The following is a 15,757-nucleotide window of genomic DNA, read 5'->3' on the forward strand; positions in this document are numbered from 1 at the left end:
ACCTTCCCAATAATGGTTTGAATATATAATAATAATAATAAGAGAACTTTTATAGCGCCTCATCCACATCACTGAGGGACATGCTCTAAGCATACAAGTCACCGTTCATTATTACCCCGGATAACCCAAGCTACCTGTGAGGCACTAGAAGGTTATAGTCACATGACTTATCCCACTGGGTACCCATTTTCTGCTGGGTGAACAGAGACAATTTTGAACAAACTCACTTGCCTAAGGTGAGACCACATGTATCACATGTGTGTGGCTTTAGCCGGGGTAAACATACACACAAATGAGACAACGGATACAACAATGGATACAATGGATACAATGAAATGCCAGCTAGGCTACAACTTTCACATAATGTCAAAGTAAGGGTATTGTACAAAATGCAATATTGGTCCAAGCACCATGATGAAAATCTGGGGATGACTTCAACAATCATCAAAAACTTGTTCTTTAGAAAAACTGGTTTGAAATTACTGGTGGACAACGAACTAAAGAATGAGTAACCACTGTCGGGTTTCTTCAGCCAGCATGAGATCACTGTCAACATTGGAAGATTAGATATGACTTCATATGTATAAATGTACGGAGGCATATGGGAAACAGTGAAACTCTGTGATTAAACATTGTGCTGGGTGGCGGGGTAGGCTAGTGGTTAATGTGTTCGCTCTTCACGGGTTCAATTCCCCACAAGGTTACAATGTGTGAAGCCCATTTCTGGTGCCCCGCGCGAGATCAACTAATTGATGGAGAGCAGTTCAGTTTTGTTGTGATATAATGGAAAATGGCTGCGAAAGTCCAATTAAGTGTTCCTATGTATTTAAGTATAAAATAATCAAACACAACAATGTCTCTGAGTAAGTTTGAATCTCATTCGAGAACGGCTTGATTGTGAAAAGACTTTCTTGAAGCTCAACATTTGTTTTCATTCTACATAATTGACAATCAGGAAGAAATGGTTTTGGGACAAACTGTCATCCATCAACATATAAAGGGTTTTGGATACTGAGGTAGTGAGTGAGTCAGGTTTGATGCAATATCACAGCAGGGGACACCAGAAATGGGCTGAAAACATTGTACCCATGTGTGATGAGCGAACACTTCAACCACTAGGCTACCCCACCACCCCAGGTCTTGGATAACAGGGTCTTCACTTACAGGTTTACTTAATTAACAAGGACTAGACTTACTTTACTGATGAGGTCTTAACTGACAAGGTCTCTACTGACAGGGTCTGTTCTAGACAGGGTATCACTGTACACCAGCGGAATACAACTTATCATCTGACTTCGTTAACCGGACGACAGACCCTAAAGTGACTATTTCTTATTATGCACGCCGCGAATGCAAGTGAGATGGGATTGAAGAACTCTGTTGACAATAATTCAGTCCTGTCTGTTACTGACAGAGGGTAAGACCAGACGTTTGTCTTACTACATGGTTAAACCATGAGATTCTGGGTGATCTGAACCAAACATGATGGCTCTGGCAGGCAAGGGACATAACCCTGTAGGGACTAGTTGACTACCTGAGCCCTACTATTTGTGATTGTAGGATTTAACAACAGGGTAGATCATAGTGATAGCTGTGTGATGGACAACCATGGTGACAGTGACAGCTTCACAGCTTTGTGATGGTGACATGGACAACCATGGTGACAGTGATAGCTTCACAGCTGTGTGATGGCGACATCATGGACAACCATGGTGACAGTGACAGCTTCACAGCTTTGTGATGGTGACATGGACAACCATGGTGACAGTGACAGCTTCACAGCTGTGTGATGGCAACATCATGGACAACCATGGTGACAGTGACAGCTTCACAGCTGTGTGATGGCAACATCGTGGAACAACCATGGTGACAGTGACAGCTTCACAGCTGTGTGATGGCGACATCATGGACAACCATGGTGACAGTGACAGTTTCACAGCTGTGTGATGATGACATCATGGACAACCATGGTGACAGTGACAGCTTCAAAAATGTGTGATGGCAACATCGTGGACAACCATGGTGACAGTGACAGCTTCACAGCTGTGTGATGGCAACATCATGGACAACCATGGTGACAGTGACAGCTTCACAGCTGTGTGATGATGACATCATGGGCAACCATGGTGACAGTGACAGCTTCAAAAATGTGTGATGGCAACATCATGGACAACCATGGTGACAGTGACAGCTTCACAGCTGTGTGATGGCAACATCATGGACAACCATGGCGACAGTGACAGCTTCAAAAATGTGTGATGGCAACATCATGGACAACCATGGTGACAGTGACAGCTTCACAGCTGTGTGATGGCGACATCATGGACAACCATGGTGACAGTGACAGCTTCAAAAATGTGTGATGGCAACATCATGGACAACCATGGTGACAGTGACAGCTTCACAGCTGTGTGATGGCAAACATTGTGGACAACCATGGTGACAGTGACAACTTCACAGCTGTGTGATGGCAACATCATGGACAACCATGGCGACAGTGACAGCTTTACAGCTGTGTGATGGCGACATCATGGACAACCATGGTGACAGTGACAGCTTCAAAAATGTGTGATGGCAACATCATGGACAACCATGGTGACAGTGACAGCTTCACAGCTGTGTGATGGCAACATCATGGACAACCATGGTGACAGTGACAGCTTTGTGATGGCAACATCGTGAACAACCATGGTGACAGTGACAGCTTCACAGCTGTGTGATGGCGACATCATGGACAACCATGGTGACAATGACAGTTTCACAGCTGTGTGATGGCAACATCGTGGACAACCATGGTGACAGTGACAGCTTCACAGCTGTGTGATGGCGACATCATGGACAACCATGGTGACAATGACAGTTTCACAGCTGTGAGATGGCGACATTGTGGACAACCATGGTGACAGTGACACCTTCACAGCTGTGTGATGGCAACATCGTGGACAACCATGGTGACAGTGACAGCTTCACAGCTGTGTGATGGTGACATCATGGGCAACCATGGTGACAGTGACAGCTTCACAGCTGTGGGATGGCGACATCATGGTCAACCAGTGATAATTTCACAACCTACATTGCCATGTTATATTGCTCTGTCCCGATACAAAACTAAACTGCTTGGCAGTCATTTAAATCCTTTGAAGTCCTACACAGGACATAAAATCAGAAGCAACTTCCTCACTGAAAGTCTGGCATCCATGTACCAGGTAAACGCTTCACAGAATCTAGTGTATCTGGAATACCACTAAAAAGGGCATCAGACATCAGACATACCAAAACAGGGTTGGCACCTCATCCTGGTTCTTATGTAACCATAACTGCTGTAAGTCTCATGGTCTAAAATTAGTTGTTAAATATATCCATGAACAGTTTTGTGTTAGTATTCGCTGATAAGCCTTCGGTGTATGCACACCTCGTATGGTGCATTTAGCAATGTTGTTAATCCTAATCAAACAAACTAAAACAACACATAGATTGTCTCACCTATTAAATAGGATCAGTAGGTTTAGTACTTGAGATGCATGTTTTATATCCTGCAAATAATATGCATGATCACAACCCTTGAAGAAATGATTACAAATGAGTCCTAACAGTTCCTTGAATGTCAGCGGTTGATGGATGCTGACTTGTTCTGTGTTGTCTACATGAACGTTGTGTCATCGTAGTTAGTCTTGTGTTTGGAGCGGGACTCGAACAGCTCCCTGATGAGGGTGGACTTCTCCTGCTCCAGCTGAGTTATCTTGTCACTCTTCTGACTCACCTCCTGGAATGAGAGATGGGAGGAGAGAGTCAGTGAAATCAGTTTGTTTGTTTTCTTGCTGTTTAATGCAGCCATTAGCAATATTCCAGCTATGTGGTAGCGCTCTGTAAATAGTCGAATCTGTGAGTGAGTGAGAGAGTTTAGTTTTACGCCGCACTCAGCAACATTACAGCTACATGGCGGCGGTCTGTAAATAATCTAGTCTGGACCAGACAATATTGTGATCAACGGTATGAGCATCGATCTACACAACTGGGATACGATGACATGTGTCAACCAAGACTGCAAGCCTGACCACCCGATCCCGATAATCGCCTCTTACGACAAGCATGGGTTGCTGAAGACATTTCTAGCTCGGATCTTCATTGGTCAATAACATCAGAGTCTGTGACATAGAGGTCAATGTATGTGTCACTCACTGTGTGAAAACTCATGTCCCTACATTATTATTACTCAATCGATTTGTATTCTCAGCTCCCTGGGACCCGATGTTAGAATTGATATTCTGTAACCAATCAATCATCTTCCTGGGGAATATACAACCCAAACTGCCTGTGAAGTGATGTAAGGTTGACAGTCACATTACCTATCCTACCGGGTACCCTTTCAGTGCTGGATGAACACGCGAAGCATTTGTCACCTGTCTAAGGTAACACCACACACGCTTCACATGCTGTGGGTCAGAACTCTCAGTTAGTCTAACCATCCATCTACGCTTCACACCAAACATCCTTAACGTATATTGTTCACGCTGTGCACAGGACCACATGCTAAGGAAGTACCAAAGGCCCTGGATATTGAAGACCTATACATCAAGACAGAGTAAAAATAGATAAAATGAAAATGAGAAACATAAATCAGCCAACATCATTAACTGTAGGGAATCCTGTGGATACCTGAAGAACATGGGGATAAACAAGCACACAGTTAATTGTCACCTTGGTGAGCTGTCGGTTCTGGTCTTTGAGCATCTTGAGAGAGTTGTTGTTCATGTGCAGGTTGGGCGACGGACCCATGGCCAGGTTCATGTGAAGTGGAAAGCCCTGGAACACGGATGCCACACATCATAAAAATACCCACCAGTACCCTCAATATACCACTTGACACCATACAACCATTGATTCATTTCACTGGTTCTCAGAAAATGGACAAGACAGAGGCCAGTGGACTTTGAGAGCGGTGATTAGGTGCCAAAGTCTGAGAGTGTGGGTTCTAATCCTGGATGGGACTGAATACATTACATTCTCAGAAAGTGCAATCCAATGAACACATGTGTTGCAATGGACCAACGTTGGTGTCAAACATGTGACCTTTAGAATATTTACAAGACAGAAGCCAATGAACCAGTGTTGTTGTCAAGTTCAGAGAGTTAAATATTACCTTCTCTGAGCTGTCTGTGAGGGTCCGCAGCTGCTGGTTCACCTCCACAATCCTGGCCTTCTGGAAGTTCATCCGCTCCTGGTGGGCCTCCAGCGAGTGTTCCTGTACATGTCATCATCAGATAGTGAGTGAGTGAGTGCGTTTCATCAACTGACAAGTCAGTTCAATGTTGAACAAGTTGGGCATGGAGAGGTTAATAAAATATGAAACATGACATGGTATTCTCGGCATTGCTGTGAATGAAAGGTACTGAGCTAGTACACTAATCCAAACCACAGAAAACTGAAACTAAATAAAATTCGGCCAGACCATGTTGTCTGGCCTAATTTTGTTAGTTACAGTTTTCATTCCCAACTCATCATTTTACTGTTTTAGTAAATTACTGCACACATTATCAAGTACTGAAAATTAATCATGGTGGCCTACTGGCATATGTTTTGATCAGTTGATGTATACACTACAACAAATTGTGAAGAAGATCATCAGGGTTTATCCCGTCTTAATGCCCACTGGGCATGAAAAGGTCAAACGTCAAACTTCCCCTTTCAAACAGTCATACAGATAAACAACTAGCAATATCATCATGACACAAAAATGCTCAGGTGAATTTGAATTTTCAAACTTAACTGATGTTAAGTTTTAATGAAAATTAAACAAGAGTCATCAGAAGATGACATATCCCCCGATATCTTTGAAAGAACAAATCATCTGACAGTTACTTAAAGTCCAGCTTGATTTTAGACTAAGTGCAAATCGCTTCCATGGAAATCATGAAAAAATAAATGACAAAAATCTGCAAATAGCAAAAGGCACCACTTTGGGATCTGCCTCACATATCTGCCAAGTTTTGCTGAAAGATATTAAGAAGTTTTCGCGAAACAAAACCTACCCTCCCTTTTGAGACTAAGTCCAAATTGTTTTCATGGAAACTGAGAAAATAATAAATCACAAATATCTGCAAATAGCAAAGGCACCACTTTGGCATCTGCCTCACATATCTGCCAAGTTTTGAAAGATATTAAGAAGTTTTCCAGTTGTGTTCGAAAAAACCCATCCCTTCCTTTTGAGACTAAGTCCTAATCATTTCCATGGAAACCGAGAAAATAATAAATCACAAATATCTGCAAATAGCAAAAGGCACCACTTTGGGATCTGCCTCAGCTAAGTTTTGCTGAAAGATATAGAGAGGTTTTTGAGTTGTGCCCGAAACGAAGCCCACCCCTCACTTCTGGGATTAAGTCTGAATTGTTTCCATGGAAACCGGGAAAATAAAAAAATGCCAAAAATCTGCAAATAGCAAAAGGCACAACTTTAGGATCTGTTTGATATATCTACCAAGTTTTGTTGAAAAATATTATCACGGTTTTGAGTTGTGCTCCGGAAAACGAAAAGCAATCCTTACTTTTGAGACTAAGTCCAAAATGTTTCCATGGAAACCAAGAAAAATAAAATGCCAAAAATCTGCAAATAGCAAAAGGCACCACTTAAGGTTCTGTTTCATACATCTACCAAGTTTTGTTGAAAAATATTGAACGGTTCTTGAGTTATGCTCGGAAACGGCTTCCACCCCTCACTTTTGGGATTAAGTCCGAATCGTTTCCATGGAAACCGGGAAAATAAAAATACCAAAAATCTGCAAATAGCAAAAGGCACCACTTTAGGTTCTGTTTGATATATCTACCAAGTCTTGTTGAAAAATATTGAACGGTTCTTGAGTTATGCTCCGGAAACGAAGCCCACCCCTCACTTTTGGGATTAAGTCCGAATCGTTTCCATGGAAACCGGGAAAAATAAAAATGCCAAAAATCTGCAAATAGCAAAAGGCACAACTTTAGGATCTGTATGATATATCTACCAAGTTTTGTTGAAAAATATTATACGGTTTTTGAGTTGTGCTCCGGAAACGAAAGCAATCCTTGCTTTTTGAGACTAAGTCCAAAATGTTTCCATGGAAACCAAGAAAAATAAAAATGCCAAAAATCTGCAAATAGCAAAAGGCACCACTTAAGGTTCTGTTTCATACATCTACCAAGTTTTGTTGAAAAATATTGAACGGTTCTTGAGTTATGCTCCGAAACGAAGCCCACCCCTCACTTTTGGGATTAAGTCCTAATCGTTTCCATGGAAACCGGGAAAAATAAAAATACCAAAAATCTGCAAATAGCAAAAGGCACAACTTTAGGATCTGTTTGATATATCTACCAAGTTTTGTTGAAAAATATTGAATGGTTCTTGAGTTATGCTCCGGAAACGAAAGCAATCCTTACTTTTGGGGACTAAGTCCAAAATGTTTCCATGGAAACCGGAAAAATAAAAATGACAAAATCTGTAAATAGCAAAAGGCACCCCTCATGGTTCTGTTTGATATATCTACCAACTTTTGTTGAAAAATATTGAACGGTTCTTGAGTTATGCTCGGAAACGAAGCCCACCCTCACTTTTGGGACTAAGTCTGAATTGTTTCCATGGAAACCGGGAAAATAAAATGCCAAAAATCTGTAAATAGCAAAAGGCACCACTTTAGGATCTGTTTGATATATCTACCAAGTTTTGTTGAAAAATACTGAATGGTTCTTGAGTTATGCTCCGGAAACGAAGCCCACCCTTCTTTAAGACTAAGTCCAAAACGTTTCCATGGAAACCGAGAAAAATAAAAATGACAATAATCTGTAAATAGCAAAAGGCACCACCTTAGGTTATGTTTGACATATCTACCAATTTTGGTTAAAAATATCGAACGGTCTTTGAGTTATGCTCCGAAACAAAATGATTACGGACGGACGGACGGACGGACGGACAGACGGATTTAGGCGACGACTATATCCCACCGCATTATATGCGGTGGGATAAAAATTTAAAGCAAGAACACAACCTCAGAATTATCAAAGTACACACTCTGGCGACTCTTACACTCTTTCAGGTATCGTTATAAGAAAAATTCGAGGAGAATAGGTCAGTACTCTGTGAACGCCCTGATATCCTTCGGCGAGAAATAATTTTCTCAGGGTTATAAAGAAGAAGCGAGGAAGGGTTCGAGCCAGTGTACTGGACGAGACCTGGGTCAATGTCTCGCACACTGCCAGCAGTCAGTGGGTACCCGATGGGGGTGATAAAGGGGTCACGTAGAAAGCTGCCTCTAGGGAAAGGAGAGAGACTCCATGCTTGTTGCTCCAGCGAAGGCTTTCTCCCAGGCTGCTGAATTTGGTATTCAGGGCAAAGTCCATCCAGATAACAGAGACTACCATTCCGAGATGAATGGTCGCGGTTTTCCTCGATTAAGTTAAAAACAAGTTGGTACCAGCTCTACCAGAGAAGTCTTTTATCGTAATGGATATGCCCCATACCACAGCGCAGGACCCCCGACAGTAAAGCCCCGACATCGAACAGTCAAAAAGGTGATATGATATCATGCCTCGACAAATTTCAGATCGCATGGCCTTCAAAGGCAACGGAGCCTCAGCTATATGAGATCATAAAAACCCACAAAGGTGAAGCTTTCTACAAAGTTGACAGTTACATAAAAAGTAAGGGTCACGATATTCTGCGACTTCCACCCTATCACTGTGACCTTAACCCCATTGAAATGATATGGGGTATTGTCAAAGGAGATGTTGCCAGATCAAACACAACTTTTAGATTACGTGACGTAGAGGTTTTGGTTAAGGAATCCCTTAACAAAATCACGACTGAAACTTGGCAAAACTGTGTCAACAAGGTAGCTAACGTCATTGAACAAGGTTACTGGTCTCGGGATGGCTTACAACAGGCAACTGTGGCACCACTTGTCATCCCTTTAAGTCGTGACTATGACACTAACACGGACGAGCAACCGACAGGTCTCCCGGAATAGATTTTGAGATGTCCCCCCGCCATGACTGGCATGTTTTGTTTCTGCTGTTTCACCCCGCTGCGACAGATAACAACTTTTTGCGTTTTCTTAAACAACTTTGTTGGTGGAATCCGGAAAATTTTCAAATATAAGAAAGCTGTTGGATATTAGTAAATGATAAACATGTGTACTATTTATATTAAAGTGGCAATTTTGTACAATGATCAAATTTGCAATTCATTGAATCGCGTTCTGACTCAAACGGACTGTACCAGGATAACACAAACAAGAGTCATCAGAAGATGACATATCCCCGACCCCCACATCTTTGAAAGAACAAATCATCTGACAGTTACTTAAAGTCCAGCTTGATTTTAGACTAAGTCCAAATTGTTTCCATGGAAACTGAGAAAATAATAAATCACAAATATCTGCAAATAGCATCTGCCTCACATATCTGCTAAGTTTTGCTGAAAGATATTAAGAAGTTTTCGAGTTGTGCTCGGAAGCGAAGCCCACCCCTCACTTTAGGGACTAAGTCTGAATCGTTTCCATGGAAACCGGAAAAATAAAAATGCCAAAATCTGCAAATAGCAAAAGGCACAACTTTAGGATCTGTTTGATATATCTACCATGTTTTGTTGAAAAATATTGAACGGTTCTTGAGTTATGCTCCAGAAATGAAAGCAATCCTTACTTTTGAGACTAAGTCCAAAATGTTTCCATGGAAACCAAGGAAAAATTAAAATGAAAAAATCTGCAAATACCAAAGGCACCACTCAAGGTTCTGTTTCATATCTACCAAGTTTTGTTGAACAATATTGAACAGTTCTTGAGTTATGCTCCGGAAACGAAGCCCACCCCTCACTTTTGGGACTAAGTCCGAATCGTTTCCATGGAAACCGGGAAAAATAAAAATGCCAAAAATCTGTAAATAGCAAAAGGCACCACTTTGGGATCTGCCTCACATATCTACCAAGTTTTGTTGAAAAATATTGAGCGGTTTTTGAGTTATGCTCCGGAAACGAAGCCCACCCCTCACTTTTGAGACTAAGTCTGAATCGTTTCCATGGAAACCGGGAAAAATAAAAATGCCAAAAATCTGCAAATAGCAAAAGGCACCACTTTAGGATCTGTTTGATATATCTACCAAGTTTTGTTGAGAAATACTGAACGGTTCTTGAGTTATGCTCGGAAGCGAAAAGCAATCCTTACTTTTGGAGACTAAGTCCAAAATGTTTCCATGGAAACCGGGAAAAATAAAATGCCAAAATCTGCAAATAGCAAAGGCACCCCTCAAGGTTCTGTTTCATATATCTACCAAGTTTTGTTGAACAATATTGAACGGTTCTTGAGTTATGCTCCGGAAACGAAGCCCACCCCTCACTTTTGGGACTAAGTCTGAATCGTTTCCATGGAAACCGGGAAAAATAAAAATGCCAAAAATCTGTAAATAGCAAAAGGCACCACTTTAGGATCTGTTTGATATATCTACCAAGTTTTGTTGAGAAATACTGAACGGTTCTTGAGTTATGCTCCGGAAACGAAGCCCACCCTTCTTTAAGACTAAGTCCAAAACGTTTCCATGGAAACCGAGAAAAATAAAAATGACAATAATCTGTAAATAGCAAAAGGCACCACCTTAGGTTATGTTTGACATATCTACCAATTTTGGTTAAAAAATATCGAACGGTCTTTGAGTTATGCTCCGGAAACAAAATGATTACGGACGGACGGACGGACGGACGGATGGACGGACGGACGGACGGACGAACGGACGGACAGACGGACGAGGCGACGACTATATCCCACCGCATTACATGCCGGTGGGATAACAACTCAATAAAGCATACTTGGTCCACCTCCGGTTTAAGTGTAATTATTCTAAATTAGAATGATCAGCAAGTTTGGCCTCCCAGTCTACTCCATGCCACTCACATTAAGCGTGGCCTTGCCGAGGTATTTCTGCTTCTCCTGTATGGCAGAGATCTGTTTGCGGTACCACTCTCGGGCTGTGTCCACTGCCTCCAGCCCCTGTAGCAGCATGTCTCGCTCCTCCTCAAACTGCTTCATCCTCTTGATCTGGACCAACACAAATACTCATACAAAACCAATGGTCAACATGCTATTGGCTACCATGAGTGCATGTTGTTTTACACCAGGTCCAATCTTAGTATAAGGCAGACCAGTGGTTGACAGTATCAGTGAGTGCATGTTGTTTTACACCAGGTCCAATCTTAGTATAAGGCAGACCAGTGGTTGACAGTATCAGTGAGTGCATGTTGTTTTACACCAGGTCCAATCTTAGTATAAGGCAGACCAGTGGTTGACAGTATCAGTGAGTGCATGTTGTTTTACACCGGGTCCAATCTTAGTATAAGGCAGACCAGTGGATGACAGTATCAGTGAGTGCATGTTGTTTTACACCAGGTCCAATCTTAGTATAAGGCAGACCAGTGGTTGACAGTATCAGTGAGTGCATGTTGTTTTACACCAGGTCCAATCTTAGTATAAGGCAGACCAGTGGTTGACAGTATCAGTGAGTGCATGTTGTTTTACACCAGGTCCAATCTTAGTATAAGGCAGACCAGTGGTTGACAGTATCAGTGAGTGCATGTTGTTTTACACCAGGTCCAATCTTAGTATAAGGCAGACCAGTGGTTGACAGTATCAGTGAGTGCATGTTGTTTTACACCAGGTCCAATCTTAGTATAAAGGCAGACCAGTGGTTGACAGTATCAGTGAGTGCATGTTGTTTTACACCAGGTCCAATCTTAGTATAAGGCAGACCAGTGGATGACAGTATCAGTGAGTGCATGTTGTTTTACACCAGGTCCAATCTTAGTCTAAGGCAGACCAGTGGTTGACAGTATCAGTGAGTGCATGTTGTTTTACACCAGGTCCAATCTTAGTATAAGGCAGACCAGTGGTTGACAGTATCAGTGAGTGCATGTTGTTTTACACCAGGTCCAATCTTAGTATAAGGCAGACCAGTGGATGACACTATCGAGTGAGTGCATGTTGTTTTACACCAGGTCCAATCTTAGTATAAGGCAGACCAGTGGATGACAGTATCAGTGAGTGCATGTTGTTTTACACCAGGTCCAATCTTAGTATAAGGCAGACCAGTGGTTGACAGTATCAGTGAGTGCATGTTGTTTTACACCAGGTCCAATCTTAGTATAAAGGCAGATCAGTGGATGACAGTATCAGTGAGTGCATGTTGTTTTACACCAGGTCCAATCTTAGTATAAGGCAGACCAGTGGTTGACAGTATCAGTGAGTGCATGTTGTTTTACACCAGGTCCAATCTTAGTATAAGGCAGACCAGTGGATGACAGTATCAGTGAGTGCATGTTGTTTTACACCAGGTCGAAATCTTGTTATAAGGCAGACCAGTGGATGACAGTATCAGTGAGTGCATGTTGTTTTACACCAGGTCCAATCTTAGTATAAGGCAGACCAGTGGTTGACAGTATCAGTGAGTGCATGTTGTTTTACACCAGGTCCAATCTTAGTATAAGGCAGACCAGTGGTTGACAGTATCAGTGAGTGCATGTTGTTTTACACCAGGTCCAATCTTAGTATAAGGCAGACCAGTGGTTGACAGTATCAGTGAGTGCATGTTGTTTTACACCAGGTCCAATCTTAGTATAAGGCAGACCAGTGGTTGACAGTATCAGTGAGTGCATGTTGTTTTACACCAGGTCCAATCTTAGTATAAGGCAGACCAGTGGTTGACAGTATCAGTGAGTGCATGTCGTTTTACACCAAGTGGTTGATGGTATGAGCATTCAGCAACACTGTCACGGCACACTGACACACAATCATCCAGGTGACCTTTTCCAACAACATTTAGGCTCTTCTTCTTCTAGAGATATGGTTGGGTAGCCTGGTGGTTAAAACGCTCGCTCGTCACGCCTAAGGCCCAGGTTCGATTCCTCACATGAGTACAATGTGTGAAGCCCATTTCTGGTATCCCCCGTCGTGATATTGCTGGAATATTGCTAAAAGCGGTGTAAAACTAATCTCACTCACTCACTCACTCCAACAACATATCCATGCTCAGTCACCCATGATTATGTAGGATCCATTCCTCCAGCAACACCCCAATGATTATTTTACGCAATAAAATAATCTGCACAATAACAACTTACAGCATTATAGTCGAGGCCACTGGAGAGCGTATGTCTTCGAGCCGAGTTCTGCCTGCGCACCGGTTTCTGTGGTGGATCGGCTGACTGAAGGGCGGAGCTTGACTGGACAGAGGGGTGGACGGATGATTTGCTGGTCTCTTCAGCATTTTTTCGTTGAAACTGTTCAATGTTGGCTGAAAGAGAAAAGGACAACAGTGAACTACACACTTACACAGAGACAGTTGCTGAAAGGATGTAGAAGTGCTTCTGTTAACAAACATGGCTGATATGCTTTGACACTATATCAAAATGGGTCTGTTTACTCAGGCATTGTATTCATACACCATTCCAAATGCTTTTTGTTGAATGAATCATGTTATAACCTTTTATTGTTTCAACATGACATCATATGAAAGGGTTATTTGGTTTCCATCTTTCAATATCATATGCAGCACAGAATAACACTATTTTCATTCCCGGTACATGATATTCAGACGCAGAATAATCTCTTCAAGCAGATCTTAATAAGGAAGTAACAATTGTCTCATCTCACTTAAAAATGGGTCACCCCACATGGGTACAATTACTAAGTCTGTCTCACACTTCCTGAACCACATTATTTTCCCTACAGCCTAGCCCTCCCAGCAATGCTAAATCCCTAAATGAAGCAAGTCTAGATTTCTCCAGGTTATGAATCTCTTGTCTCCCTTGGGCTCCTTTTCAATTTAAATGGTTTTATTTGTTACAATCAAAATCATACATTCCGAGACTAAGCGTTAGTCTAGGTCTAAAATGTCAAAGTCCATTTCTGCTGTCTCCCACAGTGACATTGCTGAAATATTGCTAAAAGAAACATAAAATAAATGGAAGACAAAGGACAACATCCTTCAGCAACATTTTGTCTCTTTATGTATTTGATGAAGGGTAACCAAAAGAAAAATAAACGAAATTTAATTGAATTGAATTTTTATTTTACCTACCACTTCTATCAGACCCATAAAAAACCTTCCTTTTATTCTTACATTCACCAGTCTACTACATGTCAGCTACTACCAGTTCCAAGTAACTTAGGTTCTGCAGTAAGCACTTGCTGGGGGCCAGTTCTCATGCAGCTCCTAATGCTGGTAATAGCTGATTAAACAAGCAGAAAGTGTATGTGTTTAAACAGACAATCCCTCTAGCTACAAGTATCCTCCTCTAAAACTACCTCCCCACCAAACAGCGGAAACATGATGTGCTCGTTTGAACATCTGCAACAAAGATGAGACACGCTTAAATGCTCTCCTATTGTGCTTGGGGCCGCCATCAGTGTTCTGCTAGATGCGCTTCCATCGTAATCTAGGACGGGAACATTCACTTTGACAAAAACCAGGAAATCTATATGGTTAATAAAATTATGTTATGATGTTTAATAGTGATAGGTATTAGCGTGACACGGCAGTTTCTTGGCTTGATTTCCATATCTAGTGTTTGAAATCAAGCAAAAAAGTCAAGAGGTCCTTTTCATAAACTTTATGTTCAAATCAACACTTTTGTCAGTGCTTAAATCATAAAACCTCTTCAAACATCAAGAATCACCCGCAGTTCAAATGGAAGAAATTAGAATTCACTTGATGTGGTAATTCTGGTAACAAAATCTATGCCATACAGATTTATTAGTAAAAAATGAATATTTTTGATTAAAATACAAAATCCGTATTCAACTTTGCACTCAATCTTTCCTATATATATAAAAAGCCATTACCCAAATCTGAAAATAAACCATTAAATTATTGTAAAGTTATTGGTTGAACAAATTTGCTGTACAGGTTTTCCAGAGTTAAAGAGATGAACATTTGTGATAATTCTTGATAAATTAAAAACATCATAATAATACTTTGCACTGCAAATCTCTCATATATATGTAGAGGGTGATCCCCAAATGCTTTTGAATATGTTTAAGTTATTGGTTGAACGAAAATTCCCATTCAATTTCAGTTTAAAATATATAAACTCACACAACTCTTTCACAAAGTAGAAAATCAGAACCACACTTTGCACTGCAATTCTCCTTTATACAAAGAAGCGTCTTTCCACCTTTGAAAATATTTTGACAAATACTTTTCCAAATTCAAATTTGTAATTTGTTGAATTTGTGAAAAAATTTGAAATATCATAATCAAAATTTGCAATGCCCCTACCTCTCAAAGAAAGACAAAGAAGGTGTTTGCCAAATTTGAAAACAATTTTCAAGTTACTGGTTGAATAAAAATATCTTAGGATTTATGGTCGGATGGATGGGTTGCTGAAAATCAGTTCTAACCCCAATCTTCATGGAGGGTAGCACAATTGTTGTGGTAAGAGAAACAATATTCAGACACAGGTCAGAGATTAAAAACGTGTTGCTAATTAACAAGAATAACTGCAATTTCACATATCACTCAATTTTGTTTCATTGAAAAAAAAAGAGTCCAATCTAAAGTTAGCATAAGGCTCTTTCTTTATATTTCACTTGATGCTGGTACAGAGGTTTTGCGGGTGCGATGGGGTAGCCTAGTGGTTAAAGTGTTTGCTCTCGTCACGCCAAAGACCTGGGTTCGATTCCCCACATGGGTACTATGTGTGAAGCCCATTTCTGGTGTCCCTCGCCGCGATATTGCTGGAATATTGCTA

General features: G+C 41.2%; 1 protein-coding gene across 2 annotated transcripts in view; it reads right to left on the bottom strand.

Annotated features, from left to right (window-relative positions):
• Window positions 1–3,474: 3,474 nt before the first annotated feature.
• The window catches only part of LOC124278830 (suppressor APC domain-containing protein 2-like), a 38,376-nt gene continuing 26,093 nt past the window's right edge, over window positions 3,475–15,757 (bottom strand). For both annotated transcript variants that reach the window (XM_046714605.1, XM_046714604.1), the window contains 5 exons: window positions 13,127–13,299; window positions 10,908–11,051; window positions 5,141–5,242; window positions 4,699–4,803; window positions 3,475–3,763 (listed from right to left, as the gene is read on the bottom strand). In XM_046714605.1, the coding sequence (XP_046570561.1) occupies window positions 3,641–3,763; window positions 4,699–4,803; window positions 5,141–5,242; window positions 10,908–11,051; window positions 13,127–13,299 (647 nt within the window). In that variant the 3' untranslated portion in view covers window positions 3,475–3,640. The remainder of the gene's footprint in view (window positions 3,764–4,698; window positions 4,804–5,140; window positions 5,243–10,907; window positions 11,052–13,126; window positions 13,300–15,757) is intronic.

This window comes from Haliotis rubra, unplaced genomic scaffold (genome assembly GCF_003918875.1).
Source record: "Haliotis rubra isolate DU_JTF1 unplaced genomic scaffold, ASM391887v1 Scf242, whole genome shotgun sequence".
In the NCBI taxonomy this organism is placed as follows: Eukaryota; Metazoa; Mollusca; class Gastropoda; order Lepetellida; family Haliotidae; genus Haliotis; species Haliotis rubra.